We start from the raw sequence: 15,575 nt of genomic DNA, 5'->3' as shown, positions 1-15,575 counted from the left end.
TCACCGACTGTGTTGGTTTTCATGTTCTTTATAAAGTGTTGGACATACCAATGTGTTTGAGATGCAGAGAGTAGAGGAAGCTTGTCTGTCTTTGGTCCAGTTCTACATGCAGTGTAACTAAACCTGGCCCTTACTATTTTCTACCGACTATTTTCCATTTGTTGGAAGCACACTGTATGGCCAAGTAGCAGATGTTTCCTTTTAGTTCTCAATACGACTGTGTGGATACCCAATATGTGAAAATGATTTTCTGGCAAGAGGTGTTATGGGGAACTGTGGCTCCTTTTGTGCTCTACACATTTCATTCAGATTTCCTGGGGCTCTCTTTTTATCCCCAAGATCATTATTCAATCTCTTGGTGGAAAAGTGAGAACACAATTATAGCATACAGGTTTTAACCTTGGCAACAAATGTCTCAAGCGCACTCTACTGAGAGGGGAGTTCACCTAGCTTTTCTCATCTTCCCCTGCAACTTAAGCAGTATTGAGTATTCTTCTTTTCCTTGCCCTACAGTGAGACATGGCTACGCTCTGACATGCTTTACATCCAAGCAGCAAGTGGAGCAGCTTATGTTCTCACTCACACAAAGGTATTCCTGAAAACCATACACCAAAGCTGGAAGCAAAGAGGAGAAATACTGGCTCCAGGAGTACTGTTAGAAGGATCTTCCTCATAACACTCAGGTACATATGTGAGTCTGCAAAACAGTGCCCTTCAGCTTGCTCTGACCAGTGCTCCCATACCCTTGGAGAAAGCAATGTCATAGAAAGCCTTGCAAGAGCAGAGGTGGCGAGAATGCTAGATCACAGCAGAAGCACAATCCACATGAGACTGCAAAAGACTTCTCACAGAGTGGAACAAAGAGCCCTGCCTGGTCCAACCAATGGCCTGTAAAATGCTCTGGTGTCTTCTGGCATGAAGAGCACTGTATAAAAGCAAGTCATTATCACTCGTTCAGAGCATGCAGAGAATTACTCCAGTTGGCAGGCACTCCTGGGAGGCTCTTTAAGACAGTGATCCTACTGTTGTATTTTTAAATAAACATCTTTCTAGGATTTTTTTTTTTTGCCTCATTTCATTAAAAAGTTAAATCTGGAAGAAAGCACTGTATTTTTTTTTTTTTCCCAAGCATTTACAGGTGTTCACAGCACACCATCTCCATACCACTCCTTTTTCAGATTGTGGGAGGGTGGTATGCACTGTTTTGCTAGATAGGTGAATTTTTAAATAGCAGCACAGTACTGACTGACTATGTTCAGGAGTAACTTCCCTTCATCAGTTAGGTCAAGCTGCGAAATACTGAGTCAGAGACAGACATGGACTTCCACTGGCAACTATCATCCAATAGTTTATTCTGCTAAAAGGAAAAGTTCTTGTAAATCTTTCTGCTGAAAGCTTTCAGGACATCTTAGGTCACATGTGCTATCAGTCTATCTCTAGAATAATGGTTTCATATGCTATCCGGAAGAAGGAGGAAGATGTATGATGTTACCTTTGCACTTCTTCATCCTTCCTGCGATTGGTAAAATCATGACAAAATTAAAAAAAAAAAAATTATTACAAAGTCCAAAAGATTACTGACTCTTGAAATGCACTTTTGATTCTGACCTTGATAGTAAATGCAAAGAGAAGGACACAAAAAAGGTCTTTTATCCTATTGCCAAAGGAAGAAAAAGAAAAACAAACCCAAGAGAGACAAGAGAGAGTAGTATGTGTTTCAGCATTCAGCTGCAATACAAGATTAAAGCTTCTAACTTCATTTAGCTTCACTGAAGCCCCTCAGGTGGTGACAGCTGTGTGTAACAGGAACCAGTTAAGCTCCCATCTAGGTTACAGTACTGAGTCCCTTCAAGTATTTCCTGCAGTTCTGACCACAGACAGCACTTAATGTTTATCTATTGTACATCTCAAACAGTCCACACTCCAGCAGCAACTGGGAGAAGAACTTGAAAAAAAACATTGGAATCACTATCACAAAGGAGACCAGGTATCATTGTCATGCCCTTGCTTTTGGTTACTCCATAGCTTTCTGGGAGAAACAGTTTAGTTGAATTGCTTCATTTTCCCTTGACAGACAAGCTGTGCCACAGTGAAACTCCCATGCCCAAGGAGGGTGATAAATATGCAAGAGGCTGAGCGCTCACTTAGTTACCTTATCCTCCTGCTACCACTAGCGATGCTTTGTTCAACTTTGAAGCAAGGAAACTGCCATGTAAATACCACAAACTAAAACGCTGAGCCCAGGAATATGATGTGTTGATTGTATGAGGTGTGAAGCTGTATGTATTACTGGTGGTTCTGGTGATTTCTACTCAAATTCAGTGAATCTATAGCAGCTGGCAGCAAGTTTTTGTAAATGAAAGACTAAAGACTGCTCTTCCCATCTTTTTCAGAGTTTAAGCCACAAGGTCATATGAAATATCCCCGAACTCTTTTTAATTTAGCAAAGAAGGTGTTAAGTCATCATGACAAAATTATGAACCAAATTTTCCCGTTTGAACCAAATTTTCCCTTCACTCATTTGAAGAAAAACCTAAATATTAGGCTGATGAGCTGCCAAAAGGAATGTAGCCCACACTGAGATTTCCATAAACATGTCTTGACAATACCTGTTGCAATGTTACGCTACATGCATTAAATTGCTTTGTGAGGCCTGAATATTCAGATCACCGATCTGTTACATTAAAGAGCTTCCAGCAGACTCCACTCCAACAATTTAGGCACTGAAGATGTTAGGAGGTAAAATTAAATGAAGTCTATTTGAAAGTTTTCCAGGCTATTTTTCATCACTTTAAGTCTACTTGGATTTACATACTCTTTTGGGGTCATTTAATCTTTTCCTCTATTAAGCTTACCTATTAGGTAACAAATTTTAAGCATTAGGCAATACACTTTAGTGCTTTTCAAGTGAAAACATGACTACATGAAAAATGAATAATTTCAGTTCTGAATTTACTAACATAGCCTTCCCCTGCATTCTTAGATCATGATAAAGTTCTAAGCCTGTTCTATAACCACAGTGACTATCACTTAAAGACTGAATTGACTGTGACTTCCAGCAAACAATATTAGACATGTAAGTGACATTATACATTTTTAACACTTTTACAAAAAAAATCTGAAGGAGAACTACACAGCAAATGAGATTCAACTAGGAGTTTCCTCAGAGAAAAGGTCAGAGCTTTCTTAGCAGAAACCATAAACATTTTAGAAGTTTTCTAAAATCATATGAAAACACCTCTAAGAACTACCAAAAAAAAGGTGCAAGGGGTTGATGAACTTTACTTAATTTTTCTGTACCAACAATAAAATTACTGCGTTTTAGTTCATAAGCAAACATCACTATACTGGCTCCAGAGCACTCCTCACAAAAATACATGATTTAGTACAACTGGTTACCACAGCCCACGGTCACTGGAGTACAGAGACAGAAACAAAGCTTTTCCTGCTAGACATTAAGGCAGTCTAGCATCTCAGTGCAACAGAATGTTCCACAAAATCAGCTTAGTAGCACTTGGACTTTCCACCCATACAGAAGTGGAGTCTCAGTGGCACTGAGATCACCTTAGATTAAGACAATGAATGCACCACTGAAGTCCAGAGTTAAAACTCTGCGAATACTACACTACTTTCATAAGATATGCTCATAAAAATACTGACAAATAGTGTGGACAAATTAAGGGTGAACTGTTTTCGTACTCTTCTGTGATTTGTAATCGAATCTCGTACGTTTTAATACCATTTTTTTCTATTTACTGCAACACTGTATAACACACAGGTTTTATATGGCATCTATCCTTAACAAAATGCCAAGTAAAACTCAAACCAGAAAGTATTTTTCTATGACAAGTATATACAAAATATGCAACTTGCTACTAGAGCAATTATTTAAGCTGAAAATTTTCAAAGGGTGTAGACATATGTGCTGAAGATCAGGAATAACCAAAATTATAATGGAAAAAAAATAGAAAAAAGGAAGACATAAGAGAACATGGAAAAAGAATGAACTAGAGATGAGAAATGGAAATGAAGTGATGGATGGGAAAGTTAGAAGAAACTATGAGGGTAAGAAAATAAAGGATGGTGGGATAAGAAGCAAAGATGATGGGAAATGAAGAGACAGTAAAGGACTGGCTACCAAAGAAGATAAGACCAAAGAAGTATAATAAGAAGAGATTTAAAGAAGGTAAAAGAGACTTCAGAAAACTTCATAGGTAGGATTTTTGGAAAAGCTTTCATTTGCTCAGATATGCTACCACTGAACTTGATGCAAAAGAATTAGGTCAGGATGGATGACATGGGAGGGGGGGGGAAAACTACAGTGAGGTTTTTTTTCAAACAGCTGTAGTTTTATCCCCCTTTAACTTTATGTATGTATGTAAACATACACATGCATATATTACTTCCTAGTTGGCAAGGAGTTACTTAATGGCACCATGTATTTTTTTAATGAAACTAAATACTGCAAACAAACAGGGTGTAAGTGATCCCTCCCCACCAATGCCAGTGCCCTGATTAGCCTCTCTTTCCACAGATGGTGCTGATGGATCTCTCATGTTGATCTACCTACCAGCTGTGTAATTCTGCAAAAGCAGCTTTGATCTTCTTCACTGAATTATCCACTTCCTCCTTGATCATCATACGATATCTAGTTAGAGAAACAGTGCAACGCTGCAAGTCTTTTACTGATTTTTCAATATTTGGCCCTAAAATAGAAAACAAAAATTGTACAAAAGTCAGAAAACATATTTGGTTCTTCAGAATGAGGGAGCAGGAACAGTTCAATGTGTTATTTGTCCAGATTAGGATGAAGTGGTTATCCTACCAAAGTCCATAAATCCAACTTTTCTAAATGTTTGTTCAAACTCATTCCCCAAATCAAATAAATGTTAAAACAGCACTATTAATTAAAATAATTTACTTGAAATTTCAATTAATAAATAGACCATAAATTGTTCTACTCATCTTTATGTTGAACATGATTCTGCTCTCTCTTTCAAACACATCTCTTCTCCATGTATGTGCTTTTTTTTTTCCCCAGAGGCCTTAGCTGTCTGATCACCTCAGCACACGGCAACCAGAGATCCAATTTACCTCTTTTTTTGACTGAATCATCAGTCTTTGTTTCAGGTTGGGTTGTAGCATTGGATGATTTAGCTGAGGAAGATTTTGACTTTGGCCTGCTTAGGTTACACTGGAGTTGAACTGATGACTGAAGAGACTCATGCTGTTCTACTCCATTCATAGTCTTTGGTTTTAATTCCACAGATACTCTCCGGTGTTCTCGTTCTTTGTCTGCAATAAAACATTAAGACAGAAAACAGGGAGTTATAAGATTAAGATAGATATGAAGCCTTATTGTTGAGTCTGAATGACTTTATGTTTATACACTGGAAAAATCAACGTTTTTTTTCACTGGCATGCAATCTATAGAACCTCAGAAAGCAATGACAGAACAGAAACAACATGGTTTTGGTTATTAAACACTAATCTGAACACATCTATGTTTCAACAGTCTAAGAAGAAAAACTCATTAAAAAAATCAACTCTTCCATGCTGATTTGAAAAAATAATTCATAACATAGAAAGCATACTACCAATTGTACCCTTAACCCAAATATTAGAGAACAGAACTTGAGAGGAAGTCTGCTCTGGAAAGCATGAGACTTTATATATCTATCTATCTATAGATATATATATATCTATCTATAGATATATATATATCTATCTATCTCACTCAAAAACTGTTCATCACTTAATCAGCATTTTAAAAGCACTAATTAAACATTCCTACCTGAAATACTTACTTTGCCTGACTATAGATTTCTATCAAAAGCAGCTGCTAAGAGGGACCAAGCAGGAAATGAAACAATGTCAAAGATAAGGCTCCTGTGTTCAACAACTTCAGAGGTATAAAATAAAAATGCCTGAGCCTGTTTGGCTGCCACAAGATGACCTGGTTTACTCTCTCTGAGACTCCAAAGGGATTCAAGATATCAGCATCATGACAGAGGGGCAAGCGGACAAAGAATGGCTATGAGGACTGACAGTTAAGGCCAGCTATTACTGCCACTGTGAATTTTAGTTAAGGAAACATGCATAGAAAATGATTTCTTGTGTTAACCCACTTTTCTAATCTTTGTACTCTGATGAATGAATGAATAATAGTTTGTTCTGAAGATGCTCTTTAGGCATCACTTTATTCACCTGATGTTGTGTGGTGTCTGGAGAAAAGGGCTTGTCAGATTCACAGCTGGATTACAGCCCCCAGGTTTAACACTGCTGGGACTGAGGGATACCACCAGGACAGCTCCAGGAAATCAACTAGTGGCTTTTTTTGTGCCCTGGCTGGGCACTAGGATGCGTGTAAAGTACATCTTGGTAAGTTTCCATGGCATTCACATAATGCCAGAGGAACAGGGAGGAAACATCAATGCCCACATTTCTCAAACAGCTTTTGTTTATGGGCTTTAAAAGGTGAGTCTGCAAACAGAAAAAGTATCTTACATAAAACAGCATATAAGAAAATAGCTAAAGAAGTTAAAGAAATCTGTGTATCTGTGAAAGCAAGAAACAACAGGTATGCAGCACTCTATGTATCACAGGTTCAAAACAAATACCAGTCTCACACACAGCCAGGAACTCTGTTCTGAGATAACTGCCATTAATTTCGTGCAACCCTGGCTGCATCTCACACTAATGCAGATAGCTTTGATTTATAAAGAATCTTCTTTCTGTGGTCAGTTGAAGCTGATCTTGCTAAATAATTCCAACAGATAGTTAGAAACAAGCATCCTATCAGCTAAGCTAAAGAGAAAGGCCAGGGATATTTGGTTCTGTCCCCAAGAGGAGATTTTTGAAAATTTGTTATTAAAGTGTAAAATTGTTATTTACTGCATTTATTAGCAGTGTTGGTATGCTTGTAAAGAGGAATGATAAACTGATAGCTTTTTGCCTAAAGAAAGTAATCTCGAACAAAGGTTATACTCAAGAACTTTTTAATCATCTTTTGTCTGCAATATACTTCAATACTGTTTCTTCCAAAATGACTTCGAAACCCAGCAGCAACACGACCAACATAGTCTAGCAAACAATACCTTCATATGCTGCAACTGAATTCTCAGATCTGACTGAGGAGAATCAATACAATTAAAAATAGATTGAGAAAGTCTGCATCAAATCTCTGAAGACTTGAGCCAGCTAAGAAACACATATAACAAAATCTAGGGACAAAGTCTCTCTCAAATACTTGAAAGGGAAGACAAAGGTTTGGTAGCTACAAGTAAACTGTTGTGGGGTTAAGTACATGGCGGCTTGGAACTTCAGCACTAGTCTAATGCTGTATTAGCCATCCAGTGTTACCAGACCTGCCAGGAACGGCAGCAGCCCAAATCACAAGGCCACAGTTGCTGGTCCCTGAGGGACCCTGATCACCCTTCTGTTTAGTTCTGTGTACTTCAGTACAAATTTAACAATGTACATAGGTGGCTTTTGTCCTTTAAGAAAGTAGCTATTATACTGGTTGCAAAGACCAGGATTCTAGTGCAACTGAAAGTTGACTCTTTCCTTCTCTGTATTAAACAAATTGCCAAGAACTTATTTTACTATGCAAGGAGAACTTGAATATTGAAGTTTCAGGTTTTCTTTTCTCTCTATTTCCTTTCCTTTCTTTTCCACCTTTCTCTTTTATTTTCTCCCTCTCTTCCTCTGTTTTTGAAAGGGATAGTTACTAGATTTAGGATGTGTGTAAAAGTTAATAAAAATTGTAAAGTTATGGTAATCTCATTTGTCACTTGTAAAAGCAAAGAAAGATTCTGAGATACTTTTTGTCCTTGGTACGTACAACTCTGCACTGTATAATGTCAAATAGAAAAAAGGACTCAATCCCAATGCCACAGAAAAAGATCACTAAGAGCATGGGGTACTGTTCAGGTCTGTTACTCCCTAGAAAACACTCCCCATGCATGGACAATTCAGTCTATGTATCTTTATTCATGCATGTATTGTTTCAAAAAAAGCAACTCTAAGAAGTTTGACATGGGAGCCTGACATACACTGATACCACAAATGTTTACATCTTGGAGAATAAGTGGCAAGAATGACTTTTATTATTATGGAAATGCTGAATTTTCTCGCTTATGGCATATTCTATCCAACATAAGTGGGAGTCTAGCAAAGATGGGAAGAGTATCCCTGATCCTTTGCAAGGCACCAAATTCTTAGGACGAAATTTCTTGATAAGTAGTTTGTCTGTTTGGCTGTTCTATGTTGCAGAGTCTTCATTTAACTGACCAGACATTGGCACCATCAAAGTCATCTGAAGCAGCAGAGAATTCATTTCAGGACAATTATCCATTTGACACATTCCTTTAAAATGAGGTTTGAGGGCTGTATTTGCAATCATGGAAAAAGGGATTTCAAGGAAAGTTCTTTTAATACAGTCTTACATACTGCTTAAGACACAGGAAGAAAATACTAACAGCAGCAATAATCTAGGGCTGTCAGAAATCTGAAACGCAAAGAGCTAAAAAACATTACCAGTACTGAGAGCAATATGAGCTTTATGAAAGGATACTTGAAGGCAAAAGCTCTCACAGAGCTTCTCCCCTATCAGAAAAGGTTTGTGTCCATTGACGCTGCTATAACCACAACTCCGTATCTACTACAACCTGGTGAGAAGAGTTTTCTGTGTTACTTTGTCCCCCAGAGATCGACAATCAGTATCTAGACCCTAGCAGAAACGTGTGTGTACTAAGAAGCTATCAGACTGCCTTCCCTCAACACAAAAGCCCTCCCTTCCCTTGTGAGGGAAAGCCAGTGGATATCTACTGCGACTAGCCTATTCAGGGAAGATGAAAAAAGAAAAAATGGACTAGTCTGGACTAGGCAATAAATAAATCCTGTAATATGCCACAAGCTCACACTGCTCAGGTGACTTTGCTCTTGATGAAAGACTTCACTTCTGTCACCATTTTACACTCAAGCCATTTTCTAACCCTGCATTCTTCTGTATTGATAGTTGTAATATTTTGTATCAGCTGGGCCTCTAATTATAGTTTGATCCTTTTGTCTCTAGAAAAAAAAAGACATGTTTCAAGGAAACATATTGCAGTGTGAATTGTGCCCAGAGACAGATCTACTTGCATGACTTTGGTAGCAGTGTGTATTATTTTGCACAGACAACTCTCTCCAACTTCTTTTTATTACATTCTACTTCATGGCAATAAAAATACCATGATCTTTATGTAAATAGAGGCTTGGAAATTGCCACCTATAAAGGTGTCTTGTGCCAAATGAACTGACCTGTGATTTCTGGACAGACTGGTGCTGACTCCACAAATCCTGAGCCTTTGTTCTCAAGAGAAGTGGCTTCCAGTTTCTGATTGGCAGAACCACTGCAAGAGTTGTCCTTGGAACATCCATTCGGCTGGCAGCCATGCATTCCTTGGGGCTCTTGAGATGCCTTCTCAGGTCCACCATTCTTATTTTTAGGATCTTTATTGCCCTGGTGCTGTTTGGATTTGCTTCTTTTTCTCCTATTGTTCTAAATGAAGAAATATTGCAAGAACAGAGACATCACTCAGTGCAACTCATACAGACTCAAAATATAATCAATACCATGCTCTTAAAATGCTGTACAAGTGACATTAGTGTAATGCAATTTACAGTCCATGCTGGGCTATACAACACATTGCATCTGTTCAATTGAATATATAAACTGTTTCAAATAAAACCTAAAGCTCCAAACTGGTTTTCCCCTTCCTTCCACAAAAAATACTTGCATTGCAAAATGGTAACAGAGCTTCTGCTAAGATGCTGCTCAAAATGCTGGCAGTCACTTAGGACAAGTAGTTCCTAACCATTCAGGGACATCCACACAGTAACATGGGCAAACCCTTAAGACATGACTCTGATCAGGCAGAAAGTGATCACAGAGGTCATAGGTTGGCCACTGCTACTGTAGCTATCCCAACCATACAGAGGAGCCTCCATCACAGTGACTCACAGGGCAGCCTCCTGGTACAGCTCTGGCTTGGAGATACATAAGCATGAAGGTCATATCCCAAGTATATACTTCAAGTATCTGACTTTATAGTGTCACTAATGCACAACTCCTAATGGATGACTCCTATGCACACATTATTTTTACACCTGGCAGCAAAAAACCTAGCACTATAAGTGGCTGTGACTATACAGGATACAATTGCTTATTAAAAGTGTTTCTGCACATGGGCTGTTATGGGATTCGTTCTGTACATGTCCAGGGTCTGGCTCCAACACAAATGTACACACATCGGCTGTCCCAGAAATTCTCTCAGAACACTGGGCTAGAGAGATAGCAACAGGTGAACAGGATTAAAAATAATACACATATTTGCTTTCAAGTATTCTGACTACAGGTGTGAATGAAGTCACCTATGTTAGCAAAGGCAGACAAAGTACTGGCCAAAACAGAAGTACTACATTCAACTACAGACAGCTGATAAATGGTTGGAATGTTTTGATTCTCAAGAGCAAGTTCTTACCTTCTTTTTCCCTGTCATATTCCATTCCTTTAGAACCTGAGTTGCACTGCCTAGAGAAAGGAAAGATAAAATATTTCAACAGAAGTTCAGCTATGAAAAAGAACAAGTGTGTTCAAGAACAGTTTCTAGTTTCCTAGCTGGGGAGCACCTCCATTTGTTGTTACAAATTCTTTTACGTGGGGAGAACAAAATGAGAACTGACATCTTTCTCCTTTTTAGTTACCCATTTTATTAGATTACACTATGTACAGTGGATGGGCTACATGGCACTACTGCTTTTTATGGCCTTCATTCCACAAAGTGATTAAGTGGGTGCTGTGATAGTTTCACTGGACTAGCCCTTGGCTAGCAGTCAACACAGCTGTTCACCCACTTCCCCCCCACCCCCAGGGGAGAGGGTTGGGACAAGGATTAGGAGGCTTGTAGACTGAGATAAAAGCAGTTTAATAACAGAAATAAAAGAAAACTTTAAAAAAACCCTAAACAACTAATATTAAAATAGTAGTGATAATGATAATAGTAACAAGATATGCAAATAAGTGATAACCCAGTGCTTACAACCCACTGATAAGCCCAGCCCATTCCCGGATAATGATCCTGAAGGAGCAACAATCCTGAAAAGAGCGAGAACCCGAGAGAAAACCCATGTGAAATCCACCCCCCTTTCCGGTCACCCCGGATAATACACTAAACATGACAGGATATGATGGAATATCTCACTGGCACATCCAAATGCCAGTTTGAGGTTTGCTATTCACTGCGCTTCTCCCTCCCAGTCCTAATGCAGCTGTGAACAGCCAAACACGGTGGCCTTGAGCTCCAGCAGCAACTAATAACATCAGTACTTTTATCAATGATGTTCTCAAAGCAAGTCTGAACTGAAACCAAAACACGGCTCTTCTAACTACTGAGAAGAAAATTAACTCTATCCTAGCAAAACCAGGACAGGTGTCTAACTCAAATCTCTTGCCTGAAAAGGGAAGCATCTCGGCACATTGAAAAATAATTACAATTTTGTACACTTGAAATTCTGTCTGCCAGCTCTAACGAGTTGGTTAGATAAACGGTAAGCACGCAATCTGAATGGTCATCCAAACTACTATGACAGTATCTGCCACAATAATCCTTTTAATCACAATCAGGTTAAAGGCTGAATTTAAGAATCACTTTAGCATCACTGCAGAATTCTAGCAAATGCTCATTTACTATCCTTTCCAAATGGGTTTCACACTCAGCCATTCTTCTCACTCATTTCAGTGAACTCTTGATGATAGTAGTGTTAAGCAGTAATACAGTTTTCAGACCAACTTGAGTTGTCAACTTGTATTCAGCCAAAGATGTGTGAGGTTTTCAGATGTACCCAAATTATTTTTCTATCACAATAATCCAGATCCAAGATTATCTGGCAAGTCTATCACGCACATTAGATGAGATTATGTGTCTTGCTAGCAGTGCTAAGTTTAATTTGTTAAATTGTGAAAAAATGCATATGGAATCCATCAAAGCCATATTTTGTTCCTTAGATGACATGACAATGCAGACAGAAGGCTAAGAAAACCTCTATTACATGTATAACTATACATATACCTATAGTTATACACACACATACTTATGTACATATAAATAGAACCCCTTCTCCTAAAGGTATGCTATCTTTTGACAGACACCATGTTTCAGTATGAAGAAATAAATCCAGACATTGGCTGCCTATTTTATTCCATGCTGCTGAAAATAGGTGATTTCACTTGAAAACTTTGTTAAGTGTTTTCATAATGTTGTCCAACAGTCTTTTTGTGTTGGCTGGTGTTGTTTTAGCTTTGCTTCCCTCAGCTTCCCTGGGGATACCATGCATGGTGAAGGTCATTTTAGGGATTTGCCTTACTAACCCTGCTTTCCTCCTGTTGGAAATGTACTAAATGTGCAAGTCCCAAAGCCCTCACTTGAACCCACCAGCATATTTTCTTGAATACATCTACAAAGCAGCTGAACAGACCTTCTGATTATGTTTAATTAGGTAAACAGTAACATAGCAAATAAAACATGTGAACAGCCATTTTATTTAACTCATTTCACATATAGAAGTAAATTCATAACAGAGACATCACCTATAAGCTACTCCAGAAATGAAGCAAGATGGGAGCTGATCTCAGGAAACTAAATTTGAACATTTATTGATTCAGAACGCAGCACTTCTGAGAGAAGCATTAAATGTAGGTGCTCAGCCTTTTCACTCAGCATGACCATCCTCATGTTTTTCATTGCATACGGCAATGCGTTCTCTGTGATTGTGATATCTTAAAAATTTTTGTCATTCATGTGAAAAGATACTCAAAGTGCTAGATTCATTCTATCCACAGTGACAGCTGAATGGACATGTCTTTTCTCATGCTGTTTCCAGACAGTAACAAATATTGGCTGTTTTCAAATGCTCACCTGCAAAGACTTCTGAACTCAAGGAACAATGGTCATGAACCAGGGAAGTTCAAACAAAGATCATTTGAACACAGGTTCCAGCAGCTTCCTTTTCTTCAAGCCTTTGTTGCAAGGCTTGCTTTTGCCCTGTTTCTTCTTCGTAGAAGACGACGACACATGGCTATGAAAGCACTTCCCCTTTAGAGGAGCCATTCAAAACAACTCTACAGACTACAAGCGAGCAATGGTAACTTAAGACAAAATAAACTGAATGAAAAGAACTTACTAAATTAACCATGGAGCAACCCTTCACTACTTTCCCCAGGACTTACCTTACAGGAAAACAGAATTATTGTTAATTATATGCATCGCATTTTCCTTTTTCTGTGTGTGTGCACAAACAAACTCTGATTTCCATACATCTATCAGAATATGTGTAAGAAGATGCCCAAATCAAGAGGCATCATACAGATCTGATGGAAGAATTCCAATGCATTTATAAATAGTCCACTTTGTTTGCATCTACTTTTTCCATATTGGTAAGTAATTCTTAGTACATCATGACACTTTTTGGCCGATACGTTTTAGTAAATGAATCCAAACCAACCTCAAAACTATTATGAAGTAATATAGGTAAGAAATAAGCAACTTGGTGAGATGGCAAATCAACACTATGAGGCATTTTTAAGACATACAAGGTTTTTGAGCCCACTGAACTTCTAGTATCTTTTAAGCAGCCCCAAGCTACAAAGATTTTGAGAGAATTTGCTCATGGTATGCTATTATTCCTGCAAAGGGTTTCTTACAGACTTTGGTAAAAGTTCAAAATACTTGCCATTATATTTTTATCAGAAAAGTGTTATTTAAATACAAGTGACCTTTCATTAGAGGTGGTCTCATGACACAAAATACAAACTCAGATCCAGATATAGAATGGCCTGAACTTTCAATGGAGTCTTGGTTCAGTCATGATAAATGTCAAGGCTATTTGCAAAATGCAGATTGAGGTTTGAATGTCAATGTATGCATCAAGTTCAGGGGCTTAGGGGCCTGGTTATCTGCTTCAGAACTATCCCAAGTTCTTATTAGTTACTGTATCTTCAATAGTAAATCACATTTTGACATATTTACTTTAAAGAGCAATAACTTTCATGCAGAATAGAAAAGGTCTGCAACAAGAATGGGACCAAAAATTGGCAAAGTCAGGTAGAACAGATAAAAAGCCATGTCAAACTCATACTGTGAAGAGGCAAAGATGCACATGGGATGATCAATTATAAAAAAAACCCTAAACTTTCTAAGTGTCACAGTCATCTGAATTTCAGCAGAACAACAGAGTATCTTTTGAGCCCCGAGAGACAATGAATACCTCAGCATGCAGTTGAATCCTTCATGCCGTAGTGGAAAGGCACACTGTACTCACCATCCATGAAAGCTTGAACAGCCTTGTCTACATTGTTATCAAACTGCTGCAACACCAGAACTATCTCATTATTGCTTTTGTTCGGAACGATTGATCGGATTGCATTGATCTGAAAGGAAAAAAAAGGAAGACTAATGTATGGGTTTATCATACTCCTTTGGACAACACGGTACCTTTGTGCCAGTGCCTGTTCGTATAAATGCATGTCATACATGATGCACTTACAAGTATACAACAACGTACCTGTATGAAGTAATATCCATCCTCTCCTCACCTGGCCCATGCAAATAATGAAAACTATTTCTTCAAGAGACCAAGTCACAGAACTGTTAGCCAGTGAGCCTGGAACCAAATGGTACCCTCAGTCATAGCAGAACTACTTTAGCTAGTTCTGACAGAACTTGGCCTCACACTTCTTTCCTAAATGTTTTATTTGCTGACATGTGACTTGACAAGACATATCACCTACACAAACTTATGGAGTACACGACTGCTTCAACAAGGCTGCTGCAAGACCTTGCTACATCAAAGTTATGATTGGTGATTTTTTGATATCTGGAAAACAGTCATACACATGATAGTAGTCACAGGCTAAAAGAAAAGAGTATAATTTTGATATACAATCACAGAATGTTCTGAGTTGGAAGGGACCTACAAGGATCATAGAGTCCAACTCTTACCCTAGCATAGGACAAGCCAGATTTAGACCATGTGTCTGAGGGCCTTGTTCAAATTTTTCTTGAATATTGTCAGGCTTGGTGCCATGACTGCCTCCCTGAGGAGCCTGTTCCAAAGCTCCACCACCCTCTGGGTGAAGAACCTTTTCCTAATGTCCAGCCTAACCCTCCCCTGGCACATCTTCCTGCCATTTCCTCCTGTCCTATCATTGGTCACCAGAGAGAAGAGATCAGCACCTGCCCCTCCTCTTCCCCTTGTGAGGAAGTTACAGACTGCGATGACATCTCCTCTCAGTCTTCTCTTCTCCAGGCTGAACAATCCAAGCAACCTCAGCCTCCCCTCGTATGGCTTCCCCTCTAAGCCCTTCACCAATTTAGTGTCCCTTCTCTGGACACTCTCCAGTAGCTTTATACCCTTTTTATACTGTGGTGCCCAAAACTGCACACAGTACTCGAGGTGAGGCCACACCAGTGTGGAGCAGAGCGGGATGATCACCTCCCTCGCCCTGGGCTCTGGGGGTTCCTGAGCCCTCCTTG

General features: G+C 38.8%; 1 protein-coding gene across 3 annotated transcripts in view; it reads right to left on the bottom strand.

Moving 5' to 3' along the window:
• The window catches only part of SPATS2L (spermatogenesis associated serine rich 2 like), a 32,103-nt gene extending 17,636 nt beyond the window's left edge, over nucleotides 1-14,467 (bottom strand). The window contains exons 1-6 of one of the 3 annotated variants that reach the window (XM_010168154.2): nucleotides 14,362-14,467; nucleotides 10,527-10,576; nucleotides 9,304-9,544; nucleotides 7,561-7,569; nucleotides 5,095-5,289; nucleotides 4,571-4,706 (exon numbers count right to left, since the gene is read on the bottom strand). In XM_010168154.2, the coding sequence (XP_010166456.1) occupies nucleotides 4,571-4,706; nucleotides 5,095-5,289; nucleotides 7,561-7,569; nucleotides 9,304-9,544; nucleotides 10,527-10,576; nucleotides 14,362-14,368 (638 nt within the window). In that variant the 5' untranslated portion in view covers nucleotides 14,369-14,467. Of the gene's footprint in view, nucleotides 1-4,570; nucleotides 4,707-5,094; nucleotides 5,296-7,560; nucleotides 7,570-9,303; nucleotides 9,545-10,526; nucleotides 10,577-14,361 lie in introns of all 3 variants that reach the window. The other 2 variants (XM_010168155.2, XM_010168156.2) reach the window with 2 other exon arrangements.
• Between the last annotated feature and the right edge of the window lie 1,108 nt (nucleotides 14,468-15,575).

The sequence above is a fragment of the Antrostomus carolinensis genome, unplaced genomic scaffold, assembly GCF_000700745.2.
Source record: "Antrostomus carolinensis isolate BGI_N321 unplaced genomic scaffold, ASM70074v2 scaffold20965, whole genome shotgun sequence".
NCBI lineage: Eukaryota > Metazoa > Chordata > Aves > Caprimulgiformes > Caprimulgidae > Antrostomus > Antrostomus carolinensis.
This window is presented reverse-complemented; position numbering and strand designations above follow the sequence as displayed.